The following is a 23,046-nucleotide window of genomic DNA, read 5'->3' on the forward strand; positions in this document are numbered from 1 at the left end:
CAGGTCGGGGTGACGCAGCCGGCCGTGGTCCTGCGTGATGAGATCCGGATACAACGGAAGCGGGATCGGTGTCCGAACCGAGAGTTCCAACAGCGTGGTGTACCAATGTTGTCTCGGCCACGCTGGAGCGATCAGAATGACCTGTGCCTGGTCTCTGCACAATTTGAGCAGTACCTTGTGGACCAGAGGAAACGGAGGGAAGGCATAAAACAGGTGGTCTTTCCAGGGAAGGAGAAACGCATCCGAGAGGGAGCCCGGGGCTCGACCTTGCAGGGAGCAGAACACGTGGCACTTCCTGTTGTCTCGAGAAGCAAACAGGTCTATCTGGGGAAACCCCCACTTCTGGAAGACGGAATGTATGATGTCCGGGCGGATAGACCACTCGTGCGTTTGAAAGGACCTGCTGAGTCGGTCCGCTAAAGTGTTCTGGACTCCAGGGAGGAATGATGCCGTGAGGTGTATTGAGTGGGCGATGCAGAAGTCCCACAGGCGAATGGCCTCTTGACATAGAATTGACGAACGTGCTCCTCCTTGCTTGTTGATGTAAAACATGGCCGTGGTGTTGTCGATGAGAACTAACACACAGCGGCCACGTAGGAGATTGAGAAATGCCTGGCACGCCAGGCGCACCGCCATCAGTTCCCGAACATTGATGTGCAGGGCTAGCTGGGGTGCAGTCCATAGGCCCTGGGTATGGTGCTCGTTGAGATGGGCGCCCCAACCCAGAGATGAAGCGTCTGTGACCAGGTGTAGAGAGGGTTGTGGGGCGTGAAACGGCATCCCCTCGCAAACCACATTGTGATCTAGCCACCATGTGAGGGAGGTCAGGACCGAGTTCGGGACCGTGACCACCATGTTCAGGCTGTCCCGATGTGGGTGGTATATCGATGACACCCAGGTCTGGAGTGGGCGAAGCCGAAGTCTGGCATGCCTGGTTACGTACGTGCAGGAAGCCATGTGACCCAGCAGGGTAAGGCACGACCTCACCGTGGTAGTTGGGAAGGCCTTGAGTCCTTGAATGAGGCTCATGATGGTGCGAAAGCGGTTGTCTGGCAGGATGGCTTGTGCACGTCTGGAGTCTAGAACTGCGCCGATGAATTCTATTCTCTGGGTAGGTTCTAGAGTGGATTTGTCCTTGTTGAGTAGGATGCCCAACTCGTTGAATGTGTGCACTATTATGTGGACATGAGCTCGAACTTGCTCTTTGGTGCGACCGCGTACTAGCCAGTCGTCTAGGTACGGGAACACCTGTATCCCTTGCCGACGAAGGTACGCTGCCACGACAGCCATACATTTCGTGAACACCCTTGGGGCCGAGGATAGGCCGAAGGGAAGGACTGCAAATTGGTAGTGCACCTTGCTTACCACGAATCGCAGGAAGCGTCTGTGAGGCGGGTAAATTGCGATGTGAAAGTATGCGTCTTTCATGTCGAGGGCGGCGAACCAGTCTCCAGGATCGAGGGAAGGGATAATGGCTCCCAGAGAGACCATGCGGAACTTCAACTTTACTACGAATTTGTTGAGTCCGCGCAAGTCCAAGATGGGTCGCAGACCTCCTTTGGACTTGGGAATGAGGAAGTAACGGGAATAGAATCCCCTGCCCCTTAACTCCACTGGAACCTCCTCTATGGCCCCCATAGCAAGGAGCGTGGAAACTTCCTGTATAAGAAGTTGCTCGTGAGAAGGGTCCCTGAAGAGGGACTGGGAAGGGGGGGAGGAGGGGGGGATTGAAGAAAACTGGATAGCATATCCCCTGTCCACCGTGCGAAGGACCCAACGGTCCGAGGTTATAAGGGACCAGGCACGGTGGAAATGGGAAAGGCGATCCCGAAAGGAGGGGGCTGGATCCTGGGGGATGACTGGGGCGCCGTCCTCGACCGCACCTTCAAAAGTTCTGCCTGGGGCCTGAAGGTGGTCTAGGTGGCCCCTGGTTCTGGCCGGGTTGAGGGCCGGTCCACCTTCTTCTACCACCTCGCCCTCGCCTCCGGGCCGAGTCCTGTCTCTGACGAGGCGGGGGGGGGGGGTAGAAGCGCTGAGGCTGCGGCCTAAATGGCCTGCGCTGAGGGCCCACGACATGCATCCCCAGGGAGCGCATGATTGTTCTCGAGTCCTTGAGGCTCTGCAGGCGAGAGTCCGTCTTATCTGAGAACAATCCATGACCCTCAAAGGGCAGATCTTGTAGGGTTTGCTGCAGCTCCGGAGGCAAACCCGAAACCTGAAGCCAGGAGATCCTGCGCATAGCGATACCCGAAGCCAGGGTCCTCGCAGCTGAGTCTGCAATGTCCAAGGAGGCCTGCAAGGAGGTCCGAGCCACCTTCTTGCCCTCCTCTACCATGGCTCCAAACTCTTCCCTGGACTCTTGGGGAATCAACTCCTTAAACTTCCCCATAGAGTTCCAGGAGTTGAAATTGTAGCGGCTCAGTAGCGCCTGTTGGTTCGCCGCTCTAAGTTGTAGCCCTCCGGCTGAGTAAACCTTACGGCCAAACAGATCGAGCCGCTTAGCCTCTTTTGATTTAGGCGCTGCAGCCTGCTGGCCGTGGCGCTCTCTTGCATTCACTGATTCCACCACCAGTGAACACGGTTGGGGGTGGGTATACAAGTACCCATAGTCCTTAGACGGGACAAAGTATTTCCTTTCCACCCCTCTCGCTGTGGGTGGAATAGAGGCAGGAGTTTGCCATATCGTATCCGCATTCGTTTGGATCGTGCGGATCAGGGGTAACGCCACCCTCGATGGGGCATCCGCTCCAAGGATATTCACGATCGGGTCGTGTACCTCCACTATCTCCTCCGCCTGCAGGTCCATATTACGGGCCATCCTACGCAGGAGATCCTGGTGAGCCCGAAGATCTATCGGAGGAGGACCCGTACATGAAGTGCCCGCCACTGCCTCATCCGGAGAGGAGGAGGAGGATGCCTCCGGTGGTACTGGATCCAAGGGGGGGTCCTGATCCCCCTGCTCTTGGGCCGGAGCATCACCTGCACTTGGGTCCATGGTGTCGGGTGGCGTGGACACGGAAGCCTCCATGCCTCCTGGCGGAGGTCGAGAGATGGTGGATTCTGGGGCCCTTCTGACCGAATGACCCGAGCGAGAGGTCGATGGTATTGGAGCCCCTTGCTCCTGGTGGTACGCCCACGGGGTCCAAAACGACCAGCGAGATGGTCCATGAGAGTGGTCCTCTGCCATCTCCTGCCAATGGCCCAAGTTTTGTTCCTCGGCTTGCCCTTGAGGGGGGTATGCCGATCTCGACAGGTCCTCCGAGGAGCGAGACACCGATCTTGACGGCCATGGCGGTGCCGAGAGAGATGAAGCGATCCCCGTGGGCTGCGGTGCCGCACGGTGCCGGTCTGGAGATGACCTATCTCTGCGCGGTGCCGGCGATCGGTGCCGGGACCGCGACCGGTGCCGATGACCTCGTCGGTGCCGGGAGTCGGACCTGGACCTCGACGAGGACCTGGAGTATGCCCGGTGCCGGGAGCGGCCCCTCGACGTCGAGCGTCGACCGTAGCGGTGCCGAGAACTACGTCTCGACGTTGATCGGTGCCGACGATCATATCGGTGCCGAGACGTAGAGCGGTGCCGCGAAGAAGATCTTGGCCGCGAGTACGACCGGTGCCGAGACGATATTCGGTGCCGGGACTGCGAGCGGCGTGGGGACCTGCTTCGGGCCCTGGATCGGTGCCGAGGTTCCAGCCCTTGTGATGGAGGGCGCATCAAGGCAGGTTTCCCCCTCGACTGGACCGGGCGAGTCAACGGTGCAGTCGGTGCCGGTGGTTGAGGCGGTGCCGGCTCCGTGAGAGCTATTAAGTCTCTCGCCGCCTCGAAGGTCTCTGGAGTCGACGGGAGACACTGTATCACCGCCGGCCTCGGTGGAGACGCTATTTGCACCGGACTCAACGGCCTCGGCGCCGGAGTCGACGGTGCTGGAGGCACCTGTTTCCGTTGCTCCACCGGCGGACGCGGCTCTACCCCCGGCACTGGGGGAGCCGGCGTCTTCGGCACAGATGTCCCCGTCTTATGGGCTTTTTTATGCCCCGGGGATACTGACCGGCGCCGAGGCACTTGCTGTGTTTGCGGTGCCGACGAGGTCCGGTGCCGGGGAGGCTTGTCTGACGCCACTCGCGTGGTCGTCATAGCCGGTGCCGCTGGGGCACTGCGCACCGAGGTGCTAGGCGCCGGGGCCTGGCCCGTAGAAGGAGTGTCCGGGCTAAGTGCCGCCTCCATCAGGAGTTGCCTGAGCCGAAAGTCCCGCTCCTTCTTGGTCCTTGGTTTGAAGGCCTTACAGATCTTGCACTTATCTGTTTGGTGGGACTCTCCCAGGCACTTCAGACAGGAGTCGTGCGGGTCGCTCGTGGGCATAGGCTTAGCGCAGGAGGCGCACTGCTTGAAGCCGGGAGCGTTGGGCATGAGCCCGGCCCCGCGGCCGGGGGAGAAAGGGGGAGACGACCCCCTTAATCCCCTGGACTACTTAGAACAACTTTAAAACTACTTAACTAATTTACTACAAACACTAGAACTATAACTATAACTATAACTGTGATACAACGAAATATGCTAGGGAGAGTGGAGGACAGCTATGCCGCGCTCCACAGTGCCAACGACCGTCAGGGGCGGTAAGAAGGAACTGAGGGGGCGCCGGGTCGGCTGGGGTATATATATTCAGCGCCATGAAGGCGCCACTCTAGGGGGCTCCACAGCCGACCCGCCGGTGTTGCTAGGGTAAAAATCTTCCGACGATCGTGCACGCGGCGCGCACACACCTAATGGAATGGATATGAGCAAGCACTCGAAGAAGAACATTCTGTTTTAAAAAGTAGAAATTTCTTTAGTGCCTAATTACTTTTAATAGAAACTGAGACAGAAATGTTGACATTACTGCCTTTACTTGATTTTTAATTCACAGGATATCTTAACAAAGAAAATACATGAATGGGTTCAATAAATGTGAATGTCGTTTGTTGACTGCCGAAATATGTACATCTGCATCAACTTTTTAGTAACCAAAATTTCAAAGTATAAAATATCTGTTGCAATTTGTGCTAGAGATGTGTGATGGGGTGTACAAACCCCACACTGTGCAACAAGGGGTTAGGAGATCATTTTGGGCTCAGCCAGCCCTGCCCTGCCACACCTGCAGCAAATGCTCCATTTGCAGGAGGAATAAGCTATTTGGGTGGCTTATTTGACCTGCAGCCCATAGCTCTAGCAGAGCAGAGGGAAGCCTAAAGGCTCTGATACTGCTGCCCAAGGGGCCCTCCTTGAGGGAAGGGATGACCCATCCCAGAGACAACCAGAGAGGGAAGTATCCTGTGACCTTGGACATTGGTAACTCCCTCTTACTACTTTTGGTTTGGATTTCCCCACCAGGAGAAGGCCTTGGACTGAGCTGACCCCAGAGCGGGAGATGAGAGGAAGATGTCCAGGGAGGACAGCCTTAAGCAGTCTTGGTTGCCAGATTACTGGTAGCCCAAAGAGCCATGTGTAGGAACCCGGTGGAGTTGGAAGGCCCAGGCTCCCCTCCCCACAACCCCTTTGGCAGTCTGGGGTTGTGGCCATGACCACTAGGCCAGGCTCCCCAATCAGACCCTAAGTGAGGACCATTACAAGATGTAATAAAAACATATGGCAGAAATTTAGTATATAACATCTGTTTTTCATCTTAAATTGTCATTTACCATTAAGTCTGATGAAAGAAGCATATGTTAAGATCATGAAGATTTTTTTTTCTGATGGTGCCTGCAATACATAGATGTAACGTGTTATGCTAAACATGTTTTTCATTTAATTTTTTTATATTTGTAGGTTTATGACAAATTATTTTAAAGAAAGTTGACTAAATTTACTTAGTTCTTATAGTGTGAGTAGCTTTTTCTAAGAGGAATGAATATTAAGATTGGCTCAGCTCCTTCAGTCTGATCTTGGTATGAGTTTTGGTACATGAGACAATCTGTATGCCATGGTTCTACCACTCAGACTAGTTTGTTGGCCTTTGCATATCTGATCATAAATGGAAGTCTGATGGAAACCAATCCTGCAAGATGCTGGGTAACCTCAGTGCCCACCAGATTCAATGGAAGTTGAGGGTACTTAGTAGGATGAGCTCTGCAAAGAACAACCAGGTCTTCCATGTTTTGTGGCCTTGTCTATTCTCTCTTCTCACCTTGCTTTTTCCTTTTTTCAGAAACAATAAACTTTTCCATCCACATCTGAACACAGGCATCACATTTACTTCTGTTTTAAAGCTAACTCCTGTCCATATTTGTAGTGCAGTGGGTGGACAAGTGTGAGGATTTTAGGGGGACTAGATGATTTTTTGACATGCAGCCCAAACATGAGACTTAATTTACATAAAGTTTGTGTGAAGAGGTCAGGCCTGCCGACGGGGCGGGAGAGAGAATTGTACGGGCAGGCCACAGGGCAGGGCTCCTAAGTGTGCACGGGGTGGTACCAGCGGCAGTGAAGGCAGCCAGGAGGGCATGTGGAAGCCATGGCTGTGCCAGAAGTGCTCCCCCAGCAGCACAGCCAGCAGCTCGCTGGGCATCAGCCAGTACCGGCGCAACACCGCCCAAATGTCAGGCGGATGGTGTCTGCACAGGCTGGGGGCCCATTGACTGTTCTGCCCTGGGGCCCGGAATTGCTGGAAGAGGTGGAATCTTTGAAACTGTAGTGGCCTGCTGCAGAAATGGAGGTCACCTGCTTGCACTGGAATCCATGCATAGTTACCACAGTCTAAAAGAATTTAAGGGACAGCTTTCCAGATAAGTAGATGGCCTGTGGGCTGCTAAACCCAAAGCCATTGAAGGATTTTGCATGCATTCTGGTGAATTTTATCATATGTACACAGCTTTTTACAAACATTAACCGATTAACCCCCAAGTATTTAGGTCCGAAGTTTTTACAGATTGGATACTAAAACAAAGATTAAATGATTTTAATAGAGGTGTATCCATGTTGGAGACAGAATTACAATGCAAGAGTCTCTTGTTTTAAGTTCCACGACTTCTCCATTAGAAGATCATGTGCTCTCTCATTATCTTGAACTCTACCTGCTGTGGGCAGCAGTCACACTTGCTGTGAGCAGAGGAGCCAGTTCAACTGCTGGCGTCCACTTGGCAGGGAGTGTGCTTGCCTCTGTTGCACTGGAACTGCTGCAGTGTGACACTGCCTACCATAGCTGTGAATTTTTGGAATCTACCCTAAATCTAAGAATCTATGGCTGTGGTTTTCATGAACCCTAAAGGCCAGCACAGGGCAGCTGGTGGGGAAATCCATGAATAATTTGTACTATTTAGGAAAAATCAGTGAAGTACTTTCAACTTTAGAGATCAGTTTCTATTGGTTTATGCTTTCAAGACTGTCTCTGAAAGGAAAAGGACTAATGCGTTTAGTTTTAATAAAACTGAGATCCTCCTTCCAGGATGTTCAGATTGGTGGGAGATGTGGATTTCACAAGTTCCAAAGGCCAGCTGTATATACAATTGGCTGTTGTACTGGAGAAAGAATCTGAGGTGTATTTTCTTTTAAAGATGCTTTAACTGTACCGTGGATTTAAAAACTTTGAGGATAATAGTGAAGTCTCACTGTGAAGTCTCACTATCTTTCTTTCTGTACATATGCAACAATAATGCATATTAACAAATACATCTGAGTGATAAAAACGTTTACATAAGTTATAATAGTTTTTTAAAATAGTCATTTTGACTAATGCATAATGTGAACTAATGAACTGACAAATTTGATCTCGGGGAAAAACATCAAACTTTAAAGTTTATAATTGTTGTGTACAAAAGGCCCACAAAATCATAAAATCTATCTTTTGAGCTGCTGCTGTTCAAATTTATTAAATCATTTTATTTCCAATTTTACTATATTGGTTCCTCTTACACCAGTACTTTGAAGAACAAATTTCAACCAGAAGGAATTGTAAACCCACAGTAATATCCATGTGAAAATTGTGTTTGACACACTTGTTTGTTAAATTTTCAAACAAACATCTTTGTGCTTTCTCCCATGCTGCCCCTCATGCTTGGAAAGAGCTTCCCATGACCATCCACAAAACTAACGCATTAACCTCCTTAAAATGCTGCTTTTCAGTGATGCTTACAAAAAACATGACAAGTTAGGCCACTGGTGTGCTGAGACGACAACCTGTCATCCTGACCAATATTATCTAATTATTTCCTTGTACTCCCCCAACTGACTGTATCCATCTCTTGTCTCTTCTCTTATACTTAGATTGTAAGCTTTGTGGGGCAAACTGTGTTAGTTCAGCACCTAGCACAAGGGGGTCCTGGTCTGTGATTAGGGCTCCTAGGTGTTACAATAACCCAAATAATAAAAATAACAACTTAGTTAATAATTATATAAATAAATAATGGAATCCTAAATGAGAAAAAAATGAGCCTAGTGGACTCTGCATAATATTGCACACCGAGAGTGAACAGTCCAGTATTCCAAAGCTCTGCTGATATTCAGAAGGAGCCATTTATACATTAAAATATACTACTAGGTAGATGCTAGACAAGAATAATGCAGAAGGAATGTAAAAATGGGCATGTGGCGCAGGCATTAAGGGACCGTGTATCTGTCATGCCATCTGGAGTGATGCATGAGCGAGAGTGCCAATTTCAGGGCAGACTGTCAAAAGCAGGGCAGACCCCCCTAGCTGGTGCTATATTCTACAGTTAGATTTCACCAACTCAGAAACAAACATGAACCTCTAGATCACTTTAATAGTCTTACCATGGAATCACAGACAGTCCCCTTGGGTTCTCCAGTCTATCTTGCCATGCAGGCAAGCTGGGCTTAGTGATAAATGGTCACATACACCAAAAATCACAAAACAATCAGGTTGCTCCCAGTCTCAAGATACCAGTCACTTACCCCAGATCAATTTGTACTTTCAATCTCACACCAAAGACAAAGCCTGTAGCCAATACTGTAATAAACTAACCAAAGGTTTATTAACTAAGAAAGAAGAAATAAAAGTTATTTACAGGTTCAAGCAAGCAAGCATATATACACAAATGAGTTTCAGTCTGATTCAAAAAGTGACAGAGATGTAGTAATCTGTCACAACTGAATGTCTTTTTAGGGCTTAACCATGTCGACCCTGGGGATCTCTGCTTTTTGTTTCTTAGCTCCAGCCCTTGTTAGAGTCCAAACTTGCAAAGAGTTGAAAAATCTTCGTTAGCTATTTTTATTTCCTTCTTCCAGCATTCAAACCAATGAGACAAGGCCTTCTGCATGTACTTCTCCATGGGTGGATGGAGCAATTAACAAAGCTTTTGTTTTGTGATTGCCCATTGAATTTTGATAGTCCTCCTGTATAGGTGTGGGGAGCCCCTCTTCCATCTGAGTTCACAAGTTCAGAGCAGGCATTTTTACAGTTATAAAACAAACTTATATTTTTCCTTCTAGCATGGAATAGAGACACTACAAATAAGATTAATGCGTGCAACAACTTACGCATTTTATAGAGTCTAAACACATCCTTACAAGTCTAACACCTACCTTGAACAATATTAACATGTAGGTGAGCTGGACTGGTTTCCAGCTATGAATTTGTCAGTGCTCAGCTTATGCCTAGAGACCTGGCAAGAGCTGGCACCTGATTTACCCGTGTCACAGAGTCATTTACTTTCAGTACGACTAGCTGAAGAAAAAAGATCATGAATGAGACATTAACAAATGATTTAGCATGGAGCATACAGCTACAGTAGCATTGTCTTAATAAAGCTCTGGCACAGTTACTTTTTCTGGCGGTGTGTTGCTATCATCAAAGGATTAATGAAACAGTTATACAACCAGCTATAAAACATTTAAACAAAACACTGTAAGGCAACATCACTTTTTTTGTGACCATGTGTTCTTTTTTTTTTTATACTTCAGTGCTACGTCTACACTACACACCACTGCTGATGTTGTGTAGTGTACATGTAGCTACTCACCGCAGTGAAAAGTAGGCTGCATCCAAGTGTACAGCTGTACTTGGCAGTGAAAAGGGTCTGGCAGAGAGGAGGGTCCCTGCTGCCAGTCTTTCCCCGCTGTGGGGAAGGGCTCCAGCAGTAGGAGGTGTCCATGCCTTTCCCCCCTGAAGTCTTTTCCTGCAGCAGGGAAAGGCTTCTTCAGTGGGGAGGCAGTGGGACACAATACTGCTAAAAGTATCAGTGTAGATGGGGAGGCATGGGTTGGGTGAGTAGAGAGCATGTTGGGGATGTACTCGCATACATACCCACACCCTTCAGGCGTGTCTTTGTTTGCCTAAGCCATGCCTCACTCACTACACTGCAATTTAATATCCATCCTTTGAGGGCTATGCAGGTAGGTACTCTAAATGTCACCAAAAGCAGCGTGCAGTGTTCATGTACTCTGAGGACTACAAAAATTTAAAAAGCTAGGTGCCTGAAAATGGGTGAGTACGTTTGTACGACAAATGAAAGTTTTCTTTTGCATGGTGTGAGGAATAGACGTACTTAATTGGGTAAATCATCTTATTCTCCCTCCTCCTTTGGGAGATGTCTCTCAAATCTCAAAGGATCATTCTACTTCGTTATCTTTCAGTTTCTAGTTTACACACACATTTAAATCCCCATGTTATGATATCACTCGTTTAGGAGTCCATCAACAGAGCACTTACATTGGCTACAGAGAGCTCTATAAAACATTCTTTCTTCCTCCCTCCCTGTGCCTCCCATTAGAAATTGAATGTGCTGCCCCTGCAACAGCTGTAATCCTGCCCAGCCAAAGAACTGAGAATAAAAATGCCCTGATTTAAATCTGCTGAAAGCTCTAAATAGTAAACCTATTCTACCACGTGAAAAATTCAGAACACCAAATGCAGGCATAGAAAAGCCAGTTCACTAAAGCTGACTCACTTTTAATTTTTTTTTATGTTGTATTTGATTGCACATTGAGCACAGTTATGTGCTATAAGGTAAAAATAACGTGTTTACCTGCATATATTCCTCTCTCCGTATTCTTTACATTGGCCAGTATTTTCAAACTTGGGTACTTATTGTAAATAGCGACCTAAGTAATGTGATTGATTTTTTTTTAGTGGTGTTGAACCCCTGCAGCTCCCATTAACTTCAGTGGAAACTGTGGATGATAAGCACTTCTGAAAACCAGGCCACTTTATTCAGGTGCCAAAGTTTAGGAATTCAAGGTGAAATTTTCAAAGGCCCTCTGTATCTTGAAACTTTCACTCTGAAATTTGGAAATTTTGGCTATAGTATCTAGGTGATCTATTTATCGTCTGTTTATAGAATTTTAATATATAATAACACTGCTCTACAGCCAAAATGCTTCTGAAATAAATGTAGTCAAACTGTACTAATTCTGGGTCACTGAGAACGAAAATCATGCTTAAAATTATTGATTGGCTCTAGTTTTCAAGATATGCTATTGGGTCAGTATATACGACCCTTGACTTGGCAATGGAGGAGGATAAGTGAGTTATAAAGGGAAGGGATCTCAATTTAAACCAGAAATGACTCAAATACATCTTTGACTGGATCTATGAATAAATCTATGACTGGCTTTAGACAGTACTTGCTTTTTAGGCAAAACAATGAATGATGCAATCTGAAGCTGGTATTGCGTCATACATGATATGAATTGCATCATGTTATTCCTAGAAGTCATGGATGATGCAATCATAACGAAGCTTACATCACTCTGCTAAACGAATTGCCCTATATCAGCTCTAGAAATCATACAGTGTCATGCTCTCTTATTTGTCAGTGTTTGATTTTGCAAAGGGACACATTTCTGTTTAGCCAAAGTGAGCAGAGATGCCTCGTACTTGTGTGAACAGTGCAGATAACTTCTGCTATGTTTATGGTGAAGTGACTTTTGCATCACAAAAGCACAGTATAACCACTATGGTTAAGAAAGCCTATCACCTTTATTTTGGCTGCAAAATTGGAGATCAGGACAAGAGGTGGGCCCCACACATATGCTGCAACACTTGTGCAACAAATCTTCGCCAGTGGTTGAACAGGAAAAGGAAATCTATGCCTTTTGCAGTGCCAATGATTTGGAGAGAGCCAACAGATCATACCAGCAATTGTTACTTCTGCATGGTGCCTCCAGTTGAGAAAGGTGTGTCAAAGAAGAAAAAGTGGACTGTGCATTATCCAAACATTCCATCAGCTATACGCCCAGTACCCCACGAAGAAGGACTGCCGGTTCCTGATGCACCAGAATCATTCTCACTTGAGTCAGATGAGGACGAGGAAGAGTATGAAACTTCTGGTCCTGAACCATCAATGTCACAGGACCCATATTTTCTCCCATCCTCCTCCTCTGAACCACACCGCATAACACAAGGTGAACTGAATGACCTTGTCAGGGATTTGGAACTACCCAAGAGTAAGGCAGAGCTGTTGGGCTCCAGACTACAGCAGTGGAATCTCCTGGCAGGTGATGTTAGGGTTTCCATGTTCCGTGACCGTCAAAAGGATCTTGTCCCATTCTTCTTCATGGAAGGTGATCTTGTAGCCTGCAACAACATCGATGGTGTGATGGCAGCCCTCAACATCGTTCACAATCCAGATGAGTGGAGACTGTTCATTGATTCATCGAAGACGAGTCTTAAAGCTGTTTTACTGCATAGTGGCAATGTTTTGCCATCAATTCCAGTTGGTCATGCAGTCCATATGTAGGAAACCTATGACAACATGAAACAACTTTTGAGGTGCATAAACTATGACCAACATCAGTGGCAGCTTTGTGCAATTTGAAGGTTGTTGCTCTCTTGCTTGGTCTGCAGACTGGATACACTAAGTACTGCTGTTTTCTCTGCGAATGGGATAGTTGTGCAAGAGATTCCCACTACATCAAGAAAGATTGGCCACTCCGACAGTCATTGGAGCCCGGGAGGAAAAGTGTTCAGCCTCCACCACTTGTTGAATCAAGGAAGATTTTGTTACCACCCTTACACATCAAGCTGGGTCTGATGAAGAACTTTGTCAAGGCCGTTGACAAAACACAAGCAGCTTTCAAGTACCTCCATGGAAAATTTCGAAGGTTAAGTGAACCTAAGATAAAGGAAGGTGTCTTTGTTGGTCCTCAGATTCGTGAACTTCTTCGAGATGATGCATTTGACCATGCACTGCGTGGCAAGGAAACAACGGCATGGAAAGCCTTCCAGTTAGTGGCAATAAATTTTCTTGGAAACAACAAGGCAGACAACTACAAGTTGTTGGTGGAAAACCTCCTCAAGGCATACAAAAGCCTTGGTTGCAACATGTCACTAAAGATACATTTTTTGCACTCTCATCTAGATTTTTTTTTCCACCGAACTGCGGAGCAGTGAGCGACGAGCACGGCGAGCGATTTCACCAGGACATTGCAACAATGGAGAAACGCTATCAGGGCAAATGGAGCCCATCAATGCTTACAGACTATTGCTGGACAGTGACAAGAGATGCTCCATTTAATGAATACAAGAGACAAGCCAAGAAGTGCCGAGTAGACACTGAATAGGACTAAACTATGTACATAATAGTTTTTTGCCTTTTGTTTCATAATAAATTTTATTTATATAACCCTTTCGCTAATTTTTAAAGTGTTACATAAACAGGACAGATGAAATATTATCATGTAAAGCAACCATAAACACATGAAAAGACCTAGGTTTACAATTTATGATTAAAACTCTATCTACACAATATGCATAGACATAAAATGTAAAAACTTAAATATCTTAGAAACAGTAGCCAATCAGTTGTTTTAATTGTCATATTTGAATTCAGCACATCAAAATACATAATAAATAGCACATTTTATCTCTGAAGCAGACGACTTCTCAAAAATTGTAGACCAGTGAATAATTGACTGCAACATGAAGCTAAGATTGTGCAGGTTTTCTGTTGATTATTAAACCACAAGAGCCTTATAACATGTCAAATTTGGGTGTAAGTTATTCCTGGCGGGTTTGCAAAATTCTGGTCATCCCTAGTGCTTAACTTTGTTTGACAGATAAACAGAATGTGATTAGTGTTATCATCAGCATCATTCTAAAATATGGAAGAGTAGATTTTGTGCCCAGGTTGGCAAACTTTCTTCATATTTTTGCAAGGAAGACGTTGGGAATTGAACGTCAACAAAAATGTGTATATTAGATTTTTGTCCCACAGTTTTTGTCAGTTTCTGCCTTGTATAATTATTTCTATTGTTTTGATCTTTAAACGTCTCTCTGCTCCTCAGAGAGAATAGCAAATCTGGGTTCCTTTTTGAAGATATTTTCCTGCTAATAGCCAAAAAAAGTATTTTTAAAAAAATAGGTTCAATTGTGACACTTCTTGTAATGCAGTGTAGTGGTAGCCGTGTTGGTCCCATGATATTAGAGAGACAGGATGGGTGAAGTAATGTCTTTTATTGGACCAACTTTATAAAGCTAACTTATAAAGTTGGTCCAATAAAAGATATTACCTCCCACAGCTTGTCTCACTTCTTGTAATATGTCACAGTTCATGAAATGAAACTTTAAACTACAAGACTGTAAAACACAGCACATAAAACCTCCAGGGTTCAAAGTTATATGATACAACAATTGTTTACTGAGATGTCATAAAGTGGTGTTTATAAGTTAAGTACTGTAGATTAGGTAGCATAAGAGATGTTTTGTAACAAATGTGCTTGATAATCTTGACTTGAAAGGCAGCAATCTTGCAATGAATATGAAGTATATGATATATAAATATTTATAAAATGAAGATCAAATAAAAATATAATAAAATTACTTTGTTGCTGAGCCAGGAATCTAGGGGCTGTGGAGACACTGTCAAAACAGTCTATTCATTTTAAACTAATACTTTTAAGATACCTTGTTTGAGATCTATTCTCTGATGACATATGTGGGTAGATATAATATACCAGCATTAATACTATGACTCCAGATTTGAACATTCTTTTTTAACTTAACAGGTTTTGGGGCTTATCCAAAATATGAGTGTTTTCCAGTGCCCAAAATGTAAACATGAGACCCATATTTTTGGAGCTGATGGTGTGAGAGATCTAGCAAAAACCCTTGGACTAGATGTTTTAGGTAAGAATACTGATATGATTTTTATTGTTGATGGACAAATTCATGAAATGCATAAGGAAAACTCTTCTTGAAAAAAGTATGGGACTGCATTACTGTGATACTATATGTTCAAATAATGGTAAAGCAGAAAAAAATGGTACAGTAATAATCTTAAATTGCTGAGTTGCATTACAATTTTTATGCTGTTTATTATCATTGTCTCAGGATTTTTCCTTTTAATGAAATGCTGGCTAGATTTGGAAGTTTGTGACAAATATGACTAGTACTCACATATATAAGGCCACAAGTGGGATAGTGTCTAAGGTAACTCCATCCACTGGATCTCAGTGATCTTGACTATCGTTTAGATTGTAAACTCTTCAGAACATGGACTGTTCTGATATCTATGAATTATACAGCATACAACATTTAGTAACATGTATGCAGTGACATTTAGGACCTAAACTCTTCCCATTGGAGTCAGTGGGAGTTGGCCCATTGACTCCATTGGGAACAGGAATGCGCTTTTTATGTGGAAAACTTTGTAATCTGAACAGCAATGCATTAGACCCATTATTTTTGTACCTACATATAGAATACTGAATTGTTGCGTTTTGCATGGTGAGTAAGTAGTTTACATCTTGTTTTGAATCACACACACTGGTTGTCCAAGATCAGTTATGTTTACACTAAAGATAATTTCATTATGATTAGACCACCTTAATTATTGTTAGTTGGGATTTCAGGAATATACTGGATTGCAAAATGTGGTTTCAAAAGAAAATTTATCTTAACTCATGAGGCATTCAAAACAAGAATTGTTCACATATTGATTTAATGTGGAATTATGTATAATTTTAAAATGTGGATTAATTGCTTACCTTTTTTAAAAATAGCATGTTTAAACCTGAGTGATCAGGAAGAGGTTATAAAACATAAACGCATATTTAAGTTGTTAATGAGATAATTGTGCATGCTAATGATGTATCTCCATGTATTACTGTAATTATGTCAATGATATTCCACAGTTTATCATTAAAATGAACCAGGAAGTTCATTTAAAATCTTCATAAAGACATAAAGGTCTGATACAAATCTAACATAGGAATGGAATTTAGAATTGAAGGCACACATTTAGGGTCACCTGGTGGAAGCATAATGTGTGGCAATCAGAGTCAAAGGGGATTGCTTCAGCCCTAGGTTATGCTGGTGGGTGCAAAGCCGCCATCCGCAGTGGTACAAGGTGCTTGGTCAGCCATTGATCTCCATAAGTGGCTTTTGCTGCTCCCAAAATGGGTAAAGTTGGCCAGGGATGGGAAGTCAGGGTGGAGCCAAGGGATTTGCTGATTCGGCAGGAGGGAGGAAGAGGTTTGAAGAGGAGTGGTTACAAACATACTGTTCTTCAGCCACTGATTAAAGAGCATGAATGTAGTGCTGGAAGGGTTAAAGTTAGTTTATATTGTACATAGAAGCATAGGAATTACCATACTGGATCAGACCAGTATCTGTCCTGTCTACAAGAGTGGCCAGTATCAGATACTTCAAAGGAAGAAAATCTGCAAGAGTCAATTTATCCACCCCCCCTGAGGGCTCCGATACAACCAGTAGCTCTAGTACCTCCACACTAGGGTGTCCCCCAAAACCAATCTGAGCTGCCGGTCTTTTACCAGGACCTCCTCAGGACCCACGAGGAGGAAGCTGATGAGGGGACCTGCGATTATGGGACCTACTTCTGATCCTCCCTCAAGCCACGTCTCTGGGCAGAGTTCCTCTGGGCCATGCTCCCTGGATGCCTTTGAGGAGCAGTGGGCACTGTCTGGGGTCTTCTGCTTGGTGTCCCCATCTGGATTCCTGATTTTGAACCTGTGACCCCCCATTTCCATCCCTGTCTTTTCGTTGGTTGTCTCCTATAATCATTTGATATCTGGGTCTGGTGGCTCCTCCCCTTAGACTGTGAGCCGGGGCCTTTAGATGTGGGCAGGCTTCTGTCCGCCCATCCCCAGTGCTTCAGTAGGTGCACTGACTTACCCTTTGCACAGAGCCTGCCGTGACTCAGCCTTCAGGCATGCAGCTGCAGCCTATCCCCCAGGTTCAAATATTTCCTCAACCGCACCAGAGCTGCAGATCACTCTGTGCAACTACCCAGCCAGAAACCCTTGTGCTGCCTCACAGTCACAGACTCTTGAGACTCCCAGCCTGCTCTTGACCCTGTTCCTGTTTCTGCTCCAGCCTTGCCCAAGCCCTGTTCCAATCTTGTCCTTGCCCTACCCTGCTCTTGCTCCAGCCCTGTTACTGACCCGCTCCAGGCTTACCTCTGCCTCCTGACCTTCCCTGGACCCCCAGACTCTGATTACCTGGCTTTGATCTTTGGTCTGTATCTGGACTCTGGCTAAGACTGTGACTTGGCTTGTCCCTGGACTCTGACTACCTTGCTTCAACCCCTGGCTTCCATCTGGACTCCAGCTATGGTACAAATTCTGGCTTCACTATGGACCCTGATCTTGGTTCTGACTCTGGCCTGTCCCCAGATCTCGATTCCAATGCCACACTTGGCTCAGTCCCGACTCGAAGTCTGGCTTTGACCTCTGGTCCAGCCACTAAGCCTGACTACTGAGAGGTAGCGCCTGACACCTAGCTTGGAAGACTCTGATGTTCCCGAGTCTTCTCCAGTTTTGACTAACCAAATAATTTTGTGTCACCTGCAAATTTTGCAACCTCACTGCTCACCCCCTTTATTATATCATTGATGAATATGTTAAACAACACTGGTCCTAGTATAGAACATTGTGACATGCTACTATTTAAATTTTATCATGAGGAAGATTGGCCATTTCTTTTCTGTGTCTCAGCCAGTTTCTGATCCATTACTTTGACCAACACAACATGAGTACTTAGTTTCTCTAGTAGCTTATTGTAAGAAGCTTTGTTAAGGGCCTTCAGAAGTTCAAATAAAGTACATCAACCAGTTCCCCTTCATTGATTTCTGTATTAAGACATTCAGTTAATTCTAACAGATTTGTAGAGACATTTTCCTATGCAGAAGCTATGCTGGTTAGACCCTAATAAATTTGTGATCTCCTAGATCTCTTATAATTCTATTTTTAATTGTTTTTCGATACATTTATCAGATATATAAGTAAGGCTTACTTGTCTGTAATATCCCAGATCACGTCTATCATCTTTTTAAAACACACAACAATTGCTACCCTTCAATCCCCTGGTATAGTAACTTTTTAAAAAAAATAAGAGTTTGCATGTTTTTGCTAGCAGCTCAGCAACTTCATTCTTAGATATATTGTGAACTCTTGGGCATATACCATCTGGACTCAATGGATTTGTTGCTTTTTAATTTATCAATTTGTTCCATCCCTTCTTTTGTGTTACCTCACTCTCTGATAGCGCGTCATTGTTATTACCAGAAAGGAGTAGGTCCCAGGCAGGTGTGTTCTGTGGTGAAGAATCGTGCAAAGAAATCATTTAGTTTCTCAGCAATATCCTTATCTTCCTTAACTGCTTGCTTTACCATAATGGTCCAGCAGACCCACTGATTCTCTTGCAGGTTTTCTGCTTCTAATATACTTACAGAATTATTTGTTTCTTTTTATACCTTTAGCTACTGTCTTTAACTCCATTAGATGCTTTTGTAAATCACCCTGGGCACCTATATGCATCTTTAAGCACCTAAATACCTTCATAAATGTGGCCCTCAATCCTTTTGAGAGCAGTAGGAGATGGCAGCCATTTTGAAAAGGGAAGTTCTTTGTGTAATTCTATTGCTGCTGAAGCAGTAAATTTTAGTTGTGAAGACTGAATACAAAAAATTACTCTGAATCCTAAAAATAATAGTCTTCAAAATGTGGCCTATGCACAAGATAACAGTAATTTTAACTATGTGGGACTTTGATGAGTCCGTATTATTCCATTACTAAGAACATTTGGGACAAAGAAAAGATCTGACCTGCAATGGTAAATTTCTTAAAGGACCAATTTTTAACTATATTTAACTAAAAAAAAAATTTATGGATTTACTTTAATTCTCAGAAAATTCATTCTGTGCCAAAAGCATAAGTATTGAGTAATTTTGGGGAGGATAGATTGTAGTCTTCATATATAACAGAAGTTGCATGTCTTCTTTAAGTGCAGAATTCAATTCAACCTTAATTATGGAGTCAATACCTGCAACTCCATACTTTTATTTTTATTTTTATTTTTTTCTTTTAGGGTCTTTTTTACTAGCATCCTTCACTTTTTTTTTAAATCCTCTTTTAAAGTTCAGTGCAAGATTTTGATACCTTTCCTCCTCTAATGATATTGAACTTAAAATTTATTTTGGTCACCATTACCTAGGGGCTCAAATACAGATACTTCTTGGACCAACGCTTGTATGTTACTTACATCTAAGGGTTCGACAGTACCAGGGCTGGCTCCAGGCACCAGCGAAGGAAGCATGTGCCTGGGGCGGCACATGCTAAGGGGCGGCACAGTCTGGGCAGCTTTTTTTTTTTTTGGCTTCAGCAGCCCGGGCGGCTTTTTCACTTGGGGTGGCAAAAAATGTAGAGCCGGCCCTGGACAATACCCATGCTTGCATCTGTTTAACTAGAGTTTTGTTTTGAAACTGCTTTAGTTAAACCACTGCAAGTTTAAATACGAACACTTATTTCAGTTTAGCTATTTTTTCATTTATCTTAATCTGGTGTTAAAAATAAATTATATTAAAGCAAAATAACACACTTACTAGCCAAACTAAGAGTACCTACACAGGATTTTGCACCAGTTTAATTAAACTGATTTAAAAGCACACTTTTAGTTAAATCAGTGAAACTTCTGAGTATAGACAAGGCCTGCGTGAAGAGTAGTCAGGCCTCCAGCATGCTGTAAACATAATACTGGCAGAAGATCGGTTTTTAACTGTGCATTTTATCTCATAGGCAGTATCTGTGTTGTGATATAGTAATTATGGGAACTTTAAAAATTTACTATATTTAGTGCTGGAAAAATATTTCAGAATTAAGTGAAAATATCCAATGGGTCGATAAATGATTTTTCCTTCAGTACATTTTTCTTCTATAACAGTTCCCTGCTGATTACACAAGCAAATCACACAGTAGTTAGCCCTTGTAAAAGAGAATGAGTTGAATATACAGCTAGCACTTAATTAAATCAATGGCCTACTAAGGACTATAGTACATTTTGTTGTTTGGCAACAAAATGTGCTATAGTTGAGATATTGATTAATATCTGAAAACACTGTTGAAAATACAAAAGTAAGAAATACGTTGAATAATATGTTATCCTGACACTCAAAGAAGTGTTTTTATTTTGTACCTATCCAAAATGTCTAGACCATAGAAATGTCTCAGTTTGAGCTTTTCTGCTTCTCCAGAAAGCAATAAAGCAAACTTCCTGTCATTACAAATTACTGCAAAGCAATCTGCTCTTTTTCCAGAAAATGAATAAATTTGAAATATATTTGGTACTAATGATTGTGGACATGTGGAACTCTGCTGCAGCTAATTTTAATTTTAAATGCTAATTTTAGAGATTAAGTAATTCAAAGGATAGCCTGAACTGGAATTTGATTTCAAGTTGCTTCAGGGCTAGTTTAATGAAATGCACTTATGAAATATTAAGTCTTTATGTAAATGCATTTTGGTGTTTTTAATGCAGGAGACATTCCATTGCATGTTAATATAAGAGAGACATGTGATACCGGCCAGCCTATTGTCATCTCACAGCCTCAAAGTGACATGGTAAGTTTAGTGCTATGCACTTGAAAAACCAACCAAACAAAAACAACAAACAAACAAAAATACCCTGAAGACTGGGGAGAGAGGAGGAAAAAGTCTCTGTTATTTTAAGAAGGGAAACCTTTTTGTTAACATAAGAAATAAATCCTGAAAATTGAATTAATCTATGTACTTGCTCCAAAACGGAGGTACACAGGTATATGGGTTGTCCTTGCTGTCTTTTTCTCTTTGTGCACATATTTTTGTTTAATAGTCTGAACCATAGGCTCAGTAGCAAAAGACTCAGTCCAGATGCTTGCATGCCAAGAAGAGGAAGAGTCAGTGACAGGCCACATGAGATCTAACTAATAACATAGATCTTCTAAAGCTGTCTGTTGATCTTTTGGTAGTTGAGCCATGAGAGGATCAAAGGGGAAGGTTAATTCTGTCAAAAGATCTGTGTAACAAGAACCCGCACATTGTCAATACCTAGAATATTGTTAGTAGGAAGTGGAGGAATTTGTATGCAATAGGAAATGGGATTTTTCTGTGAATTCACCATAGCATTTTATTGCCAAATGAAAGCATGGGTGTATTGAGAAAGTGGGAATAAAACAGACTTATCTTTCCAGAAAAGTAGTTTTGTGCATAAGATATTGTCGTACTTGTTGACAGTACAGTACTTTTCTGCCTAGTACATCTTTCTCTACCCTGTTCCTGTCTCCTCTGTTTGGATTCTAAGCTCTTCAAAGCAGGGACTGTCTACTACCTCGTTTGTACAATGCCTATCACAATAGGGCTCTATTTTTATACAGTGACCGACATTCTGGAGACTAGTGGCAAAACCTAAACATCGTTATACTTGTTAATTTTGTTTTAAGAGAGAAGTTGGAACAAAGTACCTTATAAGACCACTAATAGAATGCAACACATTCACTAGTCTGGGATAAGGCCTGTATCACTATTGATCACAGATCACTATTGATTTGTGAAATGATTGTGTGATATTCTGGTATATCTATTCTCTGGATAGATGAAGAGTCTTCAGTCTCCATTCATCAGGCTGGCACCTTTTACAAGCACTACTTTCCTATTAAAAGAGAAATACAGTAAAATTCTGTAGGTCTGCCATGTGAGTTTGTTTCTAATCTGGCGTCTCACTCCTGCCCATCCTTATACTGGTAATTGCATGAGGGTGAAATCAGGGGGATATAGGTTATCGATATCAAGTTAAATATGAAATAAGTAGATTTTTAACACATACTGTGCCTCAGTAGAGGAAACTTTTTTTTACTCTTTCTCATTGTCTTTAAGATAATCACTTCCCCTCACAAAGAAAAAGTAAAAAGTCACTAATCTCTGTGCAATTTAAAATTGCCCGTCGCGCCCCCTTCTCATTTAATGAGAGAGAACTTTAATGTCTCTCTCTTATTTCTTACTTTAAAAAATATAAAATTCATAGCACATAAACGATGGTTAGGGAGGTTCGATGAGGTCAAATTCTAATCTTCTAATCTTTAATATATGACATCCATCATCATGTTTCTCAAATAAACTAAAATTGTGGCTGTTCATGCATGAAAAACCACATATTTTTCAGATAGAGGACAATATGCATTGCACTGTTGAAATTAGCTCCACTCTTGTCCTTAAATTTAGAAATATTAAAAAAATCTGTTCTGCTTTCCTTAGTGAATATTTATAAATGAAATAGTGTTATAGGGCTGAAATAATACATAGCTGAATAAAACAGTGAGCTATAGGGAGAATGACTGAGTCCTCAGAAACCAATGTGCTGAGTTTAACTGTCACCTTTTAGGTTCTGTTAAGACTAGAATAAAAGGTACATAATCCCCACACCAGTGACGAAGAGGTTAAAGAGAGGCTGTGGGCAAGGCTGGCCCTCCCCTTCAGCCCTGCCAATCATGTTAAGGATGGAATAAGGTCTTAAAAAGAGGAAGTTCTCAGCTGTTGGTAGGCAGTTCTGGGAGAGAGCAGACAGGAGGGAGGGCTCTGTAGCTCCTAAAGGAGACTCCTAGAAGCCTTCAAGGGAGCTACCCTAAGGAAGGCCATTTACCAACTCCCCAGCAACTGGTGTATTGGATGGGTAAGACAAGTTCGGCAAGCTGATTAGGTGGTTGCTGTCACTACCCTCGATCCCTTTCAGACCAATCTCCAGTTAAATTAGAGGTGCTAAAGACCCTACTATGGGATTATCCTAACAAGACAGATGGGGCATATATATGCAAGGGGCATATATATGCAAGGGACATCTGGTAGGGTTT

At 43.6% G+C, this 23,046-nt stretch overlaps 1 protein-coding gene across 6 annotated transcripts in view; it reads left to right on the top strand.

Moving 5' to 3' along the window:
* The window catches only part of NUBPL (NUBP iron-sulfur cluster assembly factor, mitochondrial), a 171,365-nt gene that overhangs the window by 131,855 nt on the left and 16,464 nt on the right, over positions 1–23,046 (top strand). For 5 of the 6 annotated variants that reach the window (XM_005285313.5, XM_005285314.5, XM_042857474.2 and 2 more), the window contains 2 exons: positions 14,936–15,056; positions 20,703–20,785. In XM_005285313.5, coding sequence (XP_005285370.2) covers positions 14,936–15,056; positions 20,703–20,785 — 204 coding nt within the window. The remainder of the gene's footprint in view (positions 1–14,935; positions 15,057–20,702; positions 20,786–23,046) is intronic. The other variant, XM_065595438.1, reaches the window with a different exon arrangement.

The sequence above is a fragment of the Chrysemys picta genome, chromosome 4, assembly GCF_011386835.1.
Source record: "Chrysemys picta bellii isolate R12L10 chromosome 4, ASM1138683v2, whole genome shotgun sequence".
NCBI classification, from domain to species: Eukaryota; Metazoa; Chordata; order Testudines; family Emydidae; genus Chrysemys; species Chrysemys picta.